Genomic DNA, 15982 nt, shown 5'->3' on the forward strand with positions numbered 1-15982 from the left:
GCAAGACTGGCCCAACATGCCATCATCGCCTCCAGGCCTTCGCACAGGCTGTTCCCCCTGCCTGGGACACCCTTCCCCACCTCTGCCGTGGTCACCAAAACTCCCACCTGCCCACTGTGGGCAGTTTCGGGGTCCCCCCCAACACCAAGAGGGAGCCTTCCCTGGGGGAGCCTCAGGGAAGACTGGGCCCTGCACTCACCCCCATTATTGCTCTTGGGGAAAAGTGCACCCAACTCCCCTGGGAGGCTGGAGCTCTTTTAGGGAAAGGACTGTGTCTCAGCATCCCTAGCACCCACACACTGTGGTCGGAGCAGAGTAGGTGTTTAACATACAAATGCTAAATTTTACTGATTCAACAGATGAAGGTAAGATACCTTCCTGCCCCACCCTCTCCCATCTATGTGACCTTGGGCTGGTCACTTCCCCTCTCTGGACCTCAATTTCTTCATCTGTAAAACAGAGATGACAATGCCTGCCCTGCCCATCCTGTAGAGCTGATCTATGATTCACTGCAATCCCAATCAAAATCTCAACATGCTTTTGTCTATGAAACCTGGCCAGATGGTTCTAGGATTTATATGAACGGGAGAACAGTCAATACAATTTTTTAAAAGAATAAAGATGAGTGGAGCACAGCCCTACAGAAGAACAAAATACTCTACAAGTATGATTATTATTAGAGTGTGGTATTGCAACAGGAACAGAAAGAACTGTGGAACATCACAGAGCACAGGGACAAACCCAGGTATAAAAGAGAACTTAGTATATTATAGAGACACCTTTTGAGGTCCATGGGGAATAGAAGGACTAGTCAGTAAATGGTGTTAAGACATTTTCTATCCATGTGGAAAATAAAAAAGTTAGATCCTGGGCTTCCCTGGTGGCACAGTGGTTGAGAGTCCGCCTGCCGATGCAGGGGACACGGGTTCGTGCCCCAGTCCGGGAAGATCCCACATGCCGCGGTGCGGCTGGGCCCGTGAGCCATGGCCGCCGAGCCTGTGCGTCCGGAGCCTGTGCTCCGCAATGGGAGAGGCCACAACAGTGAGAGGCCCGCGTACCTCAAAAAAAAAAAAAAAAATCTACTAAAGCCAATAAACATATGCACTCCCTTAACCCAGCAATTCCACCCCTGAGAATTTACCCAAGAGAAGGAATGGCAATATCCACCCAAAGACATGGACAAGAGTATTCCTCAGTCATAGAGCCAAAGAACCAGAAACTGCCCAGATCAACAGGAGAATGGAAAAACACATAGTGGTATATTCACTCAGCAGAATCCTCACAGCAGTGAAAAAGAAGGAGGGACTTCTCTGGTGGTCCAGTGGGTAAGACTCCACACTCCCAAAGCATGGGGCCGGGTTTGACCCCTGGTCAAGGAACTAGATCCTGCATGCATGCTGCAACTAAGAGTCTGCATGCCACAACAAAGATCCCCCATGCCAAAACTAAGACCTGGCACAGCCTAAATAAATAAATATTTTTTTAAAAAAATAAGTAATCCAGAGATGATTTTTTTTAAAAAAAGGAAATACACAAGCAACAACTTGGATGAACCTCACAGACACTGAGACAAAGATGAAGACACAAAAGGTAACGGCCTATATGATTCCATCTAAAGAAACCTCAGAAACAGGCAAAGGGAATCTATGGTGATAGAGATCAGAATAGCTGCTACTTTGGGGTGAGGGGGAAGGTGACTGGGAAAGGGCAGGAGGGAGCCTTGCTGGGGACAGTGAGTTTCTCAGGGTAGATTTACAGTGATGTGCAACCCAGGTTAAAACCTCACTGAGCACTTAATAGCCTTGCCTGCTACTGAGTGTAATCTATACCTTAACCAAAAAAAGTATCTAAAAGAAATGGACACAGGAGCATATCTCGGTTATTTTGAGCTTTCCTTTATTGCACTTCTTACAAATTGAAGGTTTGTGGCAACCCTGTATCGAGCACGTCTGTTGGCGCCATTGTCCCAACAGCATTTGCTCACTTTGTGTCTCTGTCACGTTTTGATTATTCTTGTAATATTTCAAACTTTTATTATTACATTTGTCGTGGTGATCAGTGATCTTTTTTTTTTTTTTTTTTTTTGCGGTATGTGGGCCTCTCACTGCTGTGGCCTCTCCCGCTGCAGAGCACAGGCTCCGGACGCGCAGGCTCAGCGACCATGGCTCACGGGCCTAGCCGCTCCGCGGCATGTGGGATCCTCCCGGACCGGGGCACGAACCCGTGTCCCCTGCATCGGCAGGCGGACTCTCAACCACTGCGCCACCAGGGAAGCCCCAATGATCTTTGTTGCTACTATTACAACTCACTGAAGGCTCAGATGACGGCTAGCATTTTTTGGTAATAAAGTACTTTTTAATTGGGGTATGCTCTCTTTTTAATATTATTTGCACAATCGATAGACGACAGTATAGTGTAAACATAATATGCACTGAGGAACCAAGAAAGTCGTATGACTCGCTTTATCGTGGTGGTCTGGAGCCAAACCCACGATATCTCTGAGGAATGCCTTATATATATATATATTTTTTTTTTTTTTGCCTTACATTTTGACTAGACATTATGAGTCTAGCCATTGATCACAAAGATTGCAAGCATACACGAGGCTCCCTGCAGGCTTGTATGTAAGAGCAAAAACTTGGAAACCTCGCAAGGTCCATCAACAGAAGCTGGCGAGCCAGCTTCTTATTCATTCGTGGAATAAGAAACACTGATGAAAAACACACTCAAGACACGCTGCCAGAGCCATTCTCATTTTTAAAACCTGTCTGGGGTGTAAACAGTCGTGTGTGTGCATTAATGCCTAGACAGAATCGGCAAGAAGGGACCAGATGCTTTGCAGAGGACACCAGACCAGGACTCAGATTCCGGGCCCTGCCACTTCCTAGCTGGGTGACATCGTCCTGATTCTGTACTCATCACGAACACTCCAAATGACCATCTGGGGTCTCCTGAGGGGCTTATGTGCCTGGAGGGATGCTTCGCGCACACTCCCTGGGGGGCAGTCACAGCAGGCTTTAGAGTCAGGGGAACCCAGATTCTAATTCTATCTCTCACTTCGCCAAGCTGGGTGCCCTGGAGCAAGATTCTCCTCTCTCAGCCTCCGTTTCCTGGTCTCCACAAGGGATCAAAAGTCAAGCATCACCTCCACGGCCCCTGTCACACAGAAGCGCTTCATCCTTGCTAACCAAGTAAATAAACTGGTCTAGAGATACCCAACAACCAAGAAAATAAACTCACAAGTGACATAATTTCAGACAGAGATAGTGCCAAGAAAATCAAGCAGGATAAGACAATAGAGGGTCTGGGGGAGGGGGCTGGTGAGGGAAGGCCTCCAGGACAAGGTGACATCGGGGCTGAGCTGGGATAATGAGAAGGGGGCCATGTTGGAATGACCTAGAGAAAGATCCATATGGCACGGAGGGGCCTGGATGAGACCTGAACCCAAAGCTGAGAGCTCATACCTACCCGTCTCCATCTTTGAAGGCCAGACCAGGAGAAGCAGGGTCCTCCTCTCCTGCTGCCCCAGGCCCTGACTCAGGGGCTACCTCTTCCAAATGACTGACACAGTGAGGGCACCCCTGCCCCCCACAGGGCTCTTACCCACAAGGGTGCCCTGTCCCTGATCTACCCAGGTACCCTACTGTTCCCCCACAGTGATGGGCGGGTCAGTCCCTTCCCCAGGCTTCCCCCTGGCTCTCCAGCTTAGCTCCATCCCCACAACCAACAGTCAGGCCAAGAGGGAGGCCCAGCCCACGCCTGTGCAGTGTCCCCAGGGACAAGAACTGTCCCTCCTGCAGTCCTCGCTCCCCAGGGCCAGGAACTCCACCTTCTGCTGTGTCCTCGGCCCGAGCACGGGCTGGGCAAGAGCTGCCACTTGGATGAGTTTGTCGAGTGAGAGGATGAATGAAAATGCTTTTTTACTTCAGTCTCCCTGGGGCCTGGCACACAGCAGGAGTGCGCTAACGCATATTAGTGAAACAAAATGAAAGTATAGCCATGTCCAAATACATATGGGCATGTATGTACACTCAGAGACGCTGCTTATCCCTCGTCGCTGAGATTCTGCAGATGTCACATTTCTCAGATAACTCAACGCAGCTCCTCCAAGAGCGAAAGCTTGATTTCTGTTTACATAGCTCTGGACAATCATCTCTCTGAAGAGTTGCTCGCCCCACTGCTTTTAGACACAAGTGGGCCGAATGCGAGCTGACCTTTCCCTGATGACTCAGAGTCACTGATAGGAACGTCTGTGCTGTAATTAGAAAGCCAGTTTCCATGTCTGCTTTGAAGGTTTTCTGTCTCTTTATTCCTTGTTGTCCTCACTTCTGCTGGGATCTTAACTGCCCTTTTTCCTCTTACTCAACCTCCTTCTCGTTTGCTGCTTCCACTCTTTTGGTCCCAATTCCCAAGTAAGTTAAAACTAGGTGTTAAGTAAGAGTCACTAGGTACTGAATTAGCATCTAAGGGCCTATCTTGGACTGGGACTTTTGGATACCAATTTTGAGAGCCCAGAGGGCTTCTGTGCTCATTCTGGTGTCCAGCCATTCATGAGAGACCTACCACCAACTCACCTGGGCACACCCCTTAATCTCCCTGCACCACTGGAAATAAGGATCGGGACCAGGTCTCAATGTGGAGACCTTCCTAGCCCTGAAACATTCAGCGCCACTGATCCCCCAGCTAAAGCTGGCCAGGAGCCCGGGGCAGGTGGGTACAGGGTGGGGGTGGGACTGCACTCACATTGTGAAGTTCTCCTCCAGGAAGCAGCGGTTGCGCAGCAGGCCCGCCCAGAGCTGCACGCCGATGATGCCAAAGATGAAGAAGACAAAGAAGCAGAGCAGGAGGACATTCCCCAGCATGGGCAGCGTGTCCAGGAGCAGGTTCACCAGGATCCGCATACCTGAGAGAGGGAAGGGTGGAGGGATGGGCAGACGGGGGCAGAGGTCCCAGAGAGGACAGAGGGAGAGCAGGGTTAGAGGAACAGAGAGGGGGCAGTGAAAGGAGAGGTGGGACATGTGGGCAGGGGCTCCTTACTGTCCTCAGCCTGCTCAGTGGCCACCAGACAGACTTCCTCCTTGGTACCTGCCCCTCCTCCCAGAGGCCATGGAAATGGCTCTGGGCCCCACGACACTTACACTAGATTCTGGGTGAATAGGCAGGCATTTATGGAGCACCTTTTATGTGCCATTGCCTTTCTGGGTAATGCACAAATATGATCTCCTTCGTGAGGGTGGTAATATTATCCCTATTTTATAGAAGAGGCAACTGGAGGTTCCTAGAACTGAAGCTACTCGCCCAAGGTCACACAGATAGGAAGCAGCAGGGTCTGGATTTAAACCAGGTGTCCTGACACCAAGTTAGCACTCTTTCCACAACCCCCAAGTACCCGGAGGCCTAGGACTGAGGCCAGCTCATCTCCCTATGCCCAGCACCCACCCAGAATGAGCACAGTAGGAGACTAATAAGTGCCCTTCATCTCCGGGGCAGTCAGTGGTTCCCTGACCTTGCCAGGACACATCAGTACCAGCCAAAACCACCCTGCTGACCCGCCCACTGCATGATGGAACCAGGCAGACCTCTCAGAGTCACACTACAGAAGAACCCTGGCCAGCCGAGGGACTCAGACCTGGCCTGATGCCAGAGGAAGAGGACTTTTCCTTTCCTAAGAAATAGCTGTAATGAACAACCCAAGGCAGAGGCAAAACAGAAGGTGGGGAAATGGGAGTGGAGACAGACATCCCCAGGGAGGGCGAGGGGGTGACCTGAAGCGGGCTTCAGGCAGGCATGGGAAGGGGGGCAGAACGTGTGCTCCTGGGGAGGTCTGACATCCTGAAATGCCTCAGGTAGGGAAAGCCTGTGGAAAAGCACATAGAGCTTTAGAGAGCTTTTAGAGAGCTTTAGAGAGAGATTTAGAGAGATTTCGAGTTCAAATCCTCACCTGCTAGCCTCTGGGACCTGTGGGACCTGAACCAGTCCCTTCCCACTCTTGGAGGATAAGGCCCCTCATCAGACGGGCCCAAGAAGACAGCAACCACTCTACAAAGATTCCCCAGCTCAGGGCCCACACCCAACTCTCAGCAAACTCTGGGGCTCCTGCCCCACAGAGGAAGTGAAGATGCTCAGCTTCCGGCACTGCTCCACACACTTACCACCCTTCACGTCTGTCTCCCCATCCTTCCCTTCTGCCCCTCCTGCCCTGGGGCTGACCCCATCTGCACCCTCCATGCCCTCTCTCTCTCCCCCGCGGGCTCAGTACCCCAGCTGTGAAAAGGACCCAGCTCTCCCAAGTCTGGGTGACATCATCTACACAGCTTCAGTAACTATCTACATGTCACCCACTCCCTCCTGACTCCTCAGGAAGATCCAGCCAACCCAGTCACTGGAGAATCCGCAGGAATGCAAGCCCCAGACAAGTGGGTCACCTCTGTAGTTCTGCCCAGCTCCCTTTCCCAGTCCTATGAAAACAGCACCAATTCCCCCATTCCAGTCCTGTGGTTTGGGTGGGCTGACATGGAGATCACATGATCTAGGCCTGGCCAATCAGCATAGCCTGTTCCTTCTAGCCTCAATGATTGGTTCCAGGATGGGCACGTGACTCCATCCAGGACCAATGAGAGTCTGCACTGAGACCTCTGCTGGAACTACAGGAAAAGAGATGCTCTCTTTCTGCAGAGGTTACAAGCTGGGAGGAGTTAAGCCTGGAGCTGCTGGGGCCATTTGCCTCCCGGGAATAATGCCTGCCTGGGGTTGAAGCCAGCCCAAGGAAGGCAGAGCCCAGGAACAGAGAGGGAGTGATTCCTGATAACACAATCCTACAACACAAATCTGGGCATGTCATCACTATGTATGAAAAGTGCTGGCATTCTTAATCAGTACAGAAGCTGTGGTTTGTGGACACCCTGGCAGGTTGGGGGGAGGTCCGTGGAAGGACTACAGAAGGTCCATGAACCTTATGGAATTGCTGTAAAGTATGCAAGTACGATGCCATGAATTTTTCTGGGAAGAAGGTCCACGCAAGTGTCTGTGGCCCCAAAGAGTGTCAAGAGCTGCTGGGTCACCCTTGAGCGCACACCCCCCCCCAAGATCCTGTGATTCCTGTGAACCCTGCCTACCTCTGTAGCCTCATCTTCCTCTCCGCCTCCCTCCGTCCCCAGTGTGCATCCTATGTCTAGCAATATCAAATTATTTAAAGTTCCATAAAGCTACCATGGGATTTCACACCTCCATGCTTTTTTATTCATGCTGTTGCCTCTTTCTAGAACACTCTTCTGTCTCTCTTGTGCCTGGCAAACCTCTATTCAGACCACCACAGCTCCGGTGAAGTATCTGCTTTTCTCTCTGTGAAGGCTTCCCATGCCCCTTCTAGCCCCCTCATCCGTCTCCGCTGTTCTGGGCAACCTCAGCACCTCTGACCCAGCCTAGGACGCCCAGTTGCTGTGCAGGTTGCACGACCTTGGGGGCGCCACTTACACCAACATCCAATCTTCTTCTAACCCTAGTGTGTAGTCATCTGTTTACCCTCCTGTCTCTTCCACTTGGCTCTAACGTCCTGGGGGCAGGGCCTGTGTCTATGTCACCTCAGTGTTCTTGGAACCCAGCAGGTCCTGGCCCAGAGCAGAGGCTCAGCCAACGTTTATTGAATGACTGCTTGTGAATGAATGATGTGCTAAGTCATAGGGAGGGAGTGGAATATTGGAGAGGGGAGGATGGAAGGATGGTGACAAGGAGAACAGTGGCCCTGTCCAGATTTTTATTTATTCCAGGGGTGATGGCTGAGGCAGTTTTTTTTTTGTTTTTTGGGGTTTTTTTTTTTTGCGGTACGCGGGCCTCTCACTGTGTGGCATCTCCCGCTGCGGAGCACAGGCTCCGGACATGCAGGCTCAGCAGCCATGGCTCACGGGCCCAGCTGCTCCACGGCATGTGGGATCTTCCCGGACCGGGGCACGAACCCGCGTCCCCCGCATTGGCAGGAGGACTCTCAACCACTGCGCCACCAGGGAAGCCCCTGAGGTGGTTATTCATGAGGGTAGTTATTTGGGATTTGCATCACAAGCTCTGTATGGAGTGATTTCCAATCAATAATTAATGCCCACCCCCATCCTCCCTCCCCACAAAACTAGGTCAGCCTCCTCTTGGGAAAGGCAGTGGGGCTCCTTTGTAAGCTCCTGCTCTGTAATTGAGAGCAAGCCAGGGTGAGTGAAGGCTCAATACCCCACCTCGCCACGTCTGACCCCCCGCCACTGCAGGGTAGCCAGCGGGTGTGCAGAAGAGGGAAGCGAGAAAACAGAGCAAGCACCCTGCAATCCATCCAAATGTTAATTCAGTTGCAGGCCTTTCTGATGCCCCATCATTCATTCATTCATCAAACACTTATAAATACTGTTGCATACCAGGCACAGTGCTGGGCACATGGGGAAACCAAAATCCTCATTTTTTTACGCCCTCATTTTTTACTCCTGCTGGTAGAGCTTGCAGTCTACCAGCAGGGGGTCAGGGGACCACAGTGTTGGGGAAACGGACCATGCCTGGGCAGTGAGGGCAGCTCCAGGCCCATTCCTGGAGGGGCTGACTCGAGCTGGGCCCTGCAGGATGCCGGGAGCTGTGGCAAAGTTGCAGAGGGGTGACCGTTCAGAGAGGGCATCCAGACTGTGCTTGGGGGTCTAAGGAGGGCGGGGCTCTCTGTTAGGTGGCTGGTCAGGGTGGTCCATGGGCAGATTTCTAAACAGGGCGAGCGCTTGGTCAGCTCTGGGCTTTAAAGGGGAAGGAGTAATCCTGGAGGACAGGACAGAGACAGGAGGCAAGCACGGAGGGCCAGGTGGCAGCTGTGAGAAGGGGTGAGATCAGAAAGGCCTGCAGGAGGCAGCTCTGCACCATCCCAGCCCCGCTTCTCCATGTCTACTCCCCGGGCCCAGCCTGTGTTGCTCAGTTAATTACATTTCTCAGTTCTCCAGGACATTGAAATTCTGAAATGCTCCTGAGAACCTGCCAGGCTGGCTTCCCTGAATGGCAGCCTGGTCCCTCCTCCCCTCCTGCCACCCTCTGCTGAGCTGGGCCGCAGCTCACTTCACAGCCCCCCTGGGGCCCAGGGAGTCCCAGGGCCACAGAGCCACCACATAATTAGCTAATTAGGGGCTCAGAACGAGTTCATCACTTCCGTGCCAGGAAACAGGGGCTACGCGATTAGGGAGCCAGGGAGGACCCCGTGAGAGCCCAGCTAATCCTCCTTTTATGCCCACGGTCAAGTAAGTAATTAGCTAAGGCAAATCCGATGGTTCCACTCTGCCCTCATTTCCCCTGGCACTGTGTACAGGAGAGAGAGAGAGACAGACAGAAAGTGAAACAGAGAGAGAACTGTAGACAGAACAGAGATGGAGAGAAAGAGAGACAGAGAGAGACTGCCTTTAAGACCCATCACCATCTGCCTCGGACCATCCTTCCTGCTTGTCTCCCTCCAAACCGTCCCCCAGCCAAAGCCTCCTCCTCCAGGCAGTCTTCTCTGATTCTGACTCCCAGATACTTAGGAAGGCTTCCTGCATCTAGTTCCCCCATAGCTCTCCTTTTTCCTCTCTCAGGATGAGCTTACCTGGTTCTGCTCTCTTAGTGTGACTTTTGAGGCCTTCAGCCTGGGGTGGGGACCAGGTGTGCCTTGGTGAGGGCAGGCTGCAGGCGACCCACGAGCATGGTTGAGGGCCCTGCTTCCCTAGTTAAGAAGGGAAAGAGGACCCCAGAGTCCTCAGAACATTCAATGTAGCCCCTACCCTGATGAGCACCCAGAGTATCAACCCACAACAGGACATGTGGGTCCCAGTTCTGGCTGGGCGTCCTTGAAACAGAGTTTGCCCTCTCTGGGGCCCAGAGGCCTCATCTACAGAAGAGGACGGTGGTTCCTGTCCAGCCTCAGAAACACCCCAAGGCCAGGACACCTCAGAGTGGGGTGCCCCCAAAGTTAGAAGCCTCCAGCAGCCCAGCCACCCCCATGGGGAAAGTGTAAATCTTCATCCCAACTGCCTCCCATCCCCCCTTCACAGGCCCCCACAACCTGGCTCCAGTCTATCTCCCAAGCCTCGCCCCCCACACCCTCCACGCCACACCTGAACCTGCTGCTCCAGCCAGACAGCAGACGCGCCCGGCACCCTGACTCCCCACCTCCGCACACACTCTGCCCCCACTCACACCACCCCCCACCCCCGCCACAGGGGTTCCTTTGCTGTTGCAATGCCGGGGGCACTTCCCACGGCAGGATGGGGTCCATGCTGGAGCCAGACTGACCCACTTCCAGTCCCTGGAAAGCCCAGGTTCTGGGTCACCGCCGGGCCCTCAAAGTCGCCCAGAAGTCCATCTCTCCTCCATTTTTAAAACTCAGCTGCGTGGTCGCCTCTTCTGTCCCCAGGCTGAGCTCGTGCTCCCGCAATGAGCTGCCACAGCCCCGTCCTCCCTCCGTCACAGCACTTGTTACACTGTCGGCCTTCATCGCAGCTCTGCCCTCCTCTCCCCGCCGGAAACCAGGAGGGCAAGGCCCACCGGGGTGTTCCGCATCCTCCAACCCAGCCCAGGGCCTGGCACAGAGCGGTCCCTCCAAGGAGGGCAGCTTGAACGAAAGTAGGAGTGATGGCTGAGTGGATGGATCATTCCAACAAATGTTTAGTGAGGGCCTACTACGTGCCAGGCACTGTTTTAAGCTCTAAGGATACATCAGTTTAAAAAAACACACAAAAGGGACTTCCCTGGAAGTCCAGTGGTTAAGACTCCTAGCTTCCACTGCAGGGGGCAAGGGTTCCATCCCTGGTCCTGGAACTAGGATTCCGCACACCACGCGGCACGGCCTAAAACACAGAAACACACACACACGCACACGCACACACACCCCAAATCCCCTGCCCTTGTGAAGCACACATTCTAGGTAGGGGTAGGGAGAGACAGAGAAACAGCAAACATAATAAGTAAGTACATTTCCTCATTTGTTGGGTGGTAAGTGCTACGAACACAAAAAGTAGAATGGGGTAGGAGATGGGGAGGGCCAGGCTGGGGCCGGGGGTCAGGCTGGTATAAAATGGGGGCCAGGAAAGGCCACACCAGCAAGATGCATAGAGCAACTGTGTGCACAGCTGGGGGAAGAGCTCTCCAGGCAGAGGGAACAGCCAGGGCAAAGACGGGAGGGAAACGGGGCCGCCTGCAGGTGAATGAGAAACTCTGGCTTCGACTCACTCTGAGTGTTGTGGGCAGAAGAGAGACATGGTCTCCCAGCTGCTGGGGAGAAAATGGACGGTGTGGGTCAGGGAGGAGGAAGGAGGCCCGTTAGGAGGCGCCAGCCTGCAAGATGGTCTACAAACACACCTGTGTGACCCTGGCACATGAGAACGCATCTCTGGAAAGGGTACCGGGCCTGTGGGCTGCATGGCCAGGAGGGTGACAGTGGCCACATGGTGGCTGCTTCCAGAGGGCAGCCCCTGCCTTCCCCTGGAACAGAAATGGGGAGCACTGAGGGGGCGCCCAGGAGAGATGCAGCCTCTGCCTGGTGCCCTCCCTGCTGAGATTGCCTGGGCCAGACGCTGGGCTTCCTCCGTGACTCTCCAGGGTGGGGACCAGGGCTTCTGCCCACCTGTCCTCTCCACCCTGCCTGGCCCGGCCCAGCCATTGCTCGCCTGCCATCCTGATAATGCACAAGTGGCTGGTCCTGACATGGCAGTGGAGGGGGTCGTGGCTGGGCTCAGGAGACCTCTTGAAGGTTGAGCCGAGGGGTGGGATGTGGATGCGGGCGGTAGAGAGGAACCCAGGCATCTCCGAGACTAGAGGCACGGAGCGGCCCTCAGTAAAGATGGGGGTCCGCGGGGATGGGTGGGGTCTGGGGTGCGTGGTGTACATCCATGTGAAGTTGCTTCGTAAGATCTCAGGGTCCGGGGTTCAGGAGAGAGAAGTATGGCCTGGAGCGTCATGTGCGTGGCATCAGGGTAGAAATGGTCTCTAGGTGGCATTTAAAGCCAGGAGCTGGGGGAGATGGATGACAGGTGGGCAAACTGATGGAGCTGCTCAACCTTTTCACCCCTTCTCTCCGGGGACCCCCCAGACCAGACCCTCCGCCCTAAGGAAAGCTGGGCAGCAGCGAGGCAGAGGGCCCTGGTGGCAGTAGGGGGCCAGGAGGAAGACGGGGGTGTGCTTTCTGACAGGCATCTCCCCTGGGGGTCCGGGGTGCTCTCTGCAGACAGGAACTGTCAGCCCACATTAGCGGGGCCGCTCTGCCAGGCCCGGGGCAAGGGGTGCCGAGGCTGTGCTTGGCCTGGGGGCTCCCCTCTCTCCCTGGTCTGGCCAGGTCAGCGGAGGGCGCTGAGCAGCCTGGAGAGGCCGTGTGCTGCCCCTGCCATGGCCAGTGCCAACTAATCAGGGGCACAGTGGGTACCGGGAGGCCGGGCCAGGCAGCATATGGCTGGGCTGCCGAGGACACAGCTACTGGCCCCAGCCCAGCCTGGGAGGGGCCTGTGGGCTGAAGAGGGCCCTCAGTGCCCACTCCTGAGATAAGGAACAATCTCCAGGCAATCTGCAGCCCTGCACCCTCCACCTCAGGGGAGGCCTTGGTTTCCTCCCCAAGGCTGTCAGGGCTCACTCCCTAGAGGGTGGGCCTGGTCCTGTGCCACTGAAGGTACCCCCCCACTGGGTACCTTCCTGCCCTTTTACTCATTCTTCAAACGTCCTGTGCCCCCTCCTGTCTGAAGCCTCCTCAAAGTACGTCGTTGGTGGCCCTTCCCCTCGGCCCTGATGCTTCCATTAGAGCACACGTCCCCCGGCCCAGAGCTCCTGGCTTGACTGTCTGCCTACAGAGACGGGGCGGCATCTGAGTCTTCTCTATGACCCCGTTACCACTTAGTGGATGCTACTTTGGGTGAACGGATGATTGGATGAATGGATGAATGAATGCATACACAGTACCTCTCCCCCTTCATCTTGTGTCCTGTCCACGAATCACTCCTTCCTGATTTGTAGAACAGAACTTGACCCCGGTGGAGGAGGTGGCAGTGGGGAGGGTGGGGGCACCTTCACCCCACCCCCACCCCAAGCGTCTCTCCTCTCACAGTCCTGGCTGCTCTTTACTGTTCGCAAGCCAGGTTCTCATCAGATGTTCTGGCCAGATGCTCTCCCGCCCACCCCCACCTCTTCTGAAAGGCAGCAGCCCTGGGGAAATTGGGCCCCTCCACTGCCTCTTCTCTCTTCTCTCCCCACCTTCCTCCTCCCTTCCCTTCCTTCCTTGGGGGCTGCCAGACCTTTCTTCCTCAGGGCAGCTGGGGGACCCTTGTGGGATCCAAGGACAGACAGTCTGAAGTCCAAGGTCCTGCACCCCAAGTCCCATTAAACACACGTACAGAGTGGAAGTACTGAGATTCTCATGCAAGCTCTGTTTCAAAGTCCCCCAGCCCCACTGCCAATAGATGCGGAGTATGAGACCCCCACGTGATCAACGTACGGTGTTTGCACCTTCACTGGGCACCTTCTAGGAGCAGATGTCATAAGGATGTTTTGCTGCCCCACAGCCTAGCGAGGAAGGGCTGGGACCCCATTTTATGGATGGAGAAACTGAGGTCCGAGAGGTGGAGCCACTGGCCAAGATCCCAGGCACAAGCCCTGGTCTAACTGCTCTGGATGCAGTAGTCTGTAGCCTCAACACTGGGACCCTCCCTCTGTGAAAAGGGCAGGGATGGGGCAGTTCACAGGGCACACGTTCTACACCTGGCACTGCAGATTAACCCACATGATGGTGCTGTGTGCCATCCCCCTTGTGCAGACAGGGGTCCAAAACAAAAGAAGAATCTTCCCCCAGGTCCTGCAGCTAATTAACACAGGACCAAGCTTTGAATGCTGGCAGGGTGACTCAGACACCATGCTCTGCACTAACCATTGCGCCATCCTCCTTCCTGCCCTGACTCATCCCCCTCGGGCTGCTTGGGGCCTGGCACCACAAGAACTCTGCACCCTGACAGTGAAAGGCGTTCGGAGGTCTGGGGCACACCAAACTTGGGGGTAGATGGGAAGAGAAGGGGCCTTGAGGGCATTACTTCAGCCCACGAGGCCTTTCTACTTTGACCTTGGATGTGGGCAGGGGTCTTTCCTGATGCCCTGCAGATGGAGTGGGCGGCTGAGATGGCTACACACTAAAAGGAAAGGAAGGAGGTTGTGAAAAGGAGCAAAAAGCTCTAGCCAGCTGTGTGGCCTTGGGCAGGTTACTCAACCTCTCTCTCACTCAGTTTCCCCATTTGTAAAGTGGGCATCACAATGGTACCAACATCCTAGGGCTCTTATGAAGGTGAAATGATGCAGCCCATGTAAAGCATCTGATAAATTTTAGCCATTTATCATTATTAGGAAATCCCTAGAAGATGTGGAATGCTCACCTTCCACCTCCCCATGACACGCAGTCCTCTGCCCAGCCCCACTGTACCCAGGACAGCTCCTGCTCTCCACCTTGGCACATGCAATTCCACTCCATCTGCAGGGACCACCCTCCCCAGCCCTCTGTGTCCTTGTTGAGCATCTTCCAAAACCAGCCTCTGCAAAGAGGTCCTGACGCCCCCACCTTCCACCCCCAATGCTCCCAGCACCTTCTTCATAATAGTAGCACCTGTTGGCCACTTACTGCATACACAGCTCCGTGCTAAGCTCTCTACACACCTGAGGGCATTTCATCCTTACAAAACCATATGGAAATTGCTATTATTAACCCCATCTTATCGTTGGAGAAATAGAGGCCCAGCGTCCCACAACAGGCAGGTGAAAGAACTAGAACTGGGGCCTGTCAGCACAAAGTCTCCAGTCCTGCCTGCAGCTGGGGCCGGACAGGAGCCTCACCCACAGCACTGTCAGCTCTGCCTCCCTGTCCCTGGGCCCTGCCCAGCCCAGCCCCATCCCAGAGGTCCCTGCACAGAGGTGGCTTCTTGCTGACCCAGGGGTTGTTAGTTGGACTGGGCTCCAGGAAGGGGGCAGGGGCCCAGGCAAGGATCAGCATCCCCAGCAGCTGCCCCTGAGCTCCCCAGGCCTCCCTCCCAACCCCCTCCACAGACTGGGCAGGGGTGTGCAGTGGCAGGGTGCAGATGTGGGCCAGCAGCTCAGACTCAGCCGGCTCAGGCTTTAGCAGTAACTGTCCTAGTTTCTTACTGGAGAAAAAAAGCACTTTTCATATTTAAATGGCTTGGCCAATGGGCTTTGGGAGGCACTGCAGCTGATTGAGGGGTGTATAGGCTGGGTGAGGCCTGGAGTCCGCTGGTGCCAGGAGGGGGCGCTTTCAGAGATAATCCAGCCCCATCTTGCCAAGGCCCAGAAAGGGATAGCAACTTATGAAAGGTCACACAGCGAGGAACCAGAACCCAGCCTCCTGACTGGCAGTCTAGTGCTTCTTCCCTCCCTCCCTAACCTCCTCCCATGCACTATCTCCTGCCCTTTATCCACCAATGGTTCAGTGGCCAGGACAGACCTGGCAGGAGTAGGGTGGAGGGACATATTTTTAACGAGGTTCTGTAAAGAGCACCATGACTCCCAGGTGCCCCAACCATCCTGGACAAAGTCAGAACCACACATCTAATCAGTCCCTCCTCCTCCTTTGTGCAAATAGGGAAACTGAGGCCCAGAGACACCCAGGGGCTTCCCAGGTCACACAGCAGGCTCCCTGCAGAGCTAAGAAGTAGAAATTACATTCCCTGACAACCCAACTGAGTCTTCCTCGTTGGTCGTGTTTTTAAACTACAGGCAGCCACGCCCCTCTCCACAGCTTTGCAATTAATAACCCATAATTTCACTTTGCTTAGTCCCAATTCTCTAGCCTGCCATCTAGTGGCCAAATTGAAAGCTACAGGCTATTGTTGAAAAGGAGTCCCAGGGCAGAAGCAGCTCTAAAGATAAGTAAATGGGAGGACCTGGAATGTTCACGGAAACATCTAAGAAAAAAGAAGGCAACCAACCAAACTTCTCAAAGAGACACTTCTAAGACTCTGTGCCCCGC

General features: G+C 54.3%; 1 protein-coding gene across 1 annotated transcript in view; it reads right to left on the reverse strand.

Annotated features, from left to right (window-relative positions):
• The window catches only part of CACNA1I (calcium voltage-gated channel subunit alpha1 I), a 54162-nt gene extending 48093 nt beyond the window's left edge, over nt 1–6069 (reverse strand). Inside the window, exons 1-2 of the mRNA XM_032646159.1 lie at nt 5942–6069; nt 4744–4903 (exon numbers count right to left, since the gene is read on the reverse strand). Coding sequence (XP_032502050.1) covers nt 4744–4901 — 158 coding nt within the window. The 5' untranslated portion in view covers nt 4902–4903; nt 5942–6069. The remainder of the gene's footprint in view (nt 1–4743; nt 4904–5941) is intronic.
• Nucleotides 6070–15982: the final 9913 nt, after the last annotated feature.

This window comes from Phocoena sinus, chromosome 10, assembly GCF_008692025.1.
Source record: "Phocoena sinus isolate mPhoSin1 chromosome 10, mPhoSin1.pri, whole genome shotgun sequence".
NCBI lineage: Eukaryota > Metazoa > Chordata > Mammalia > Artiodactyla > Phocoenidae > Phocoena > Phocoena sinus.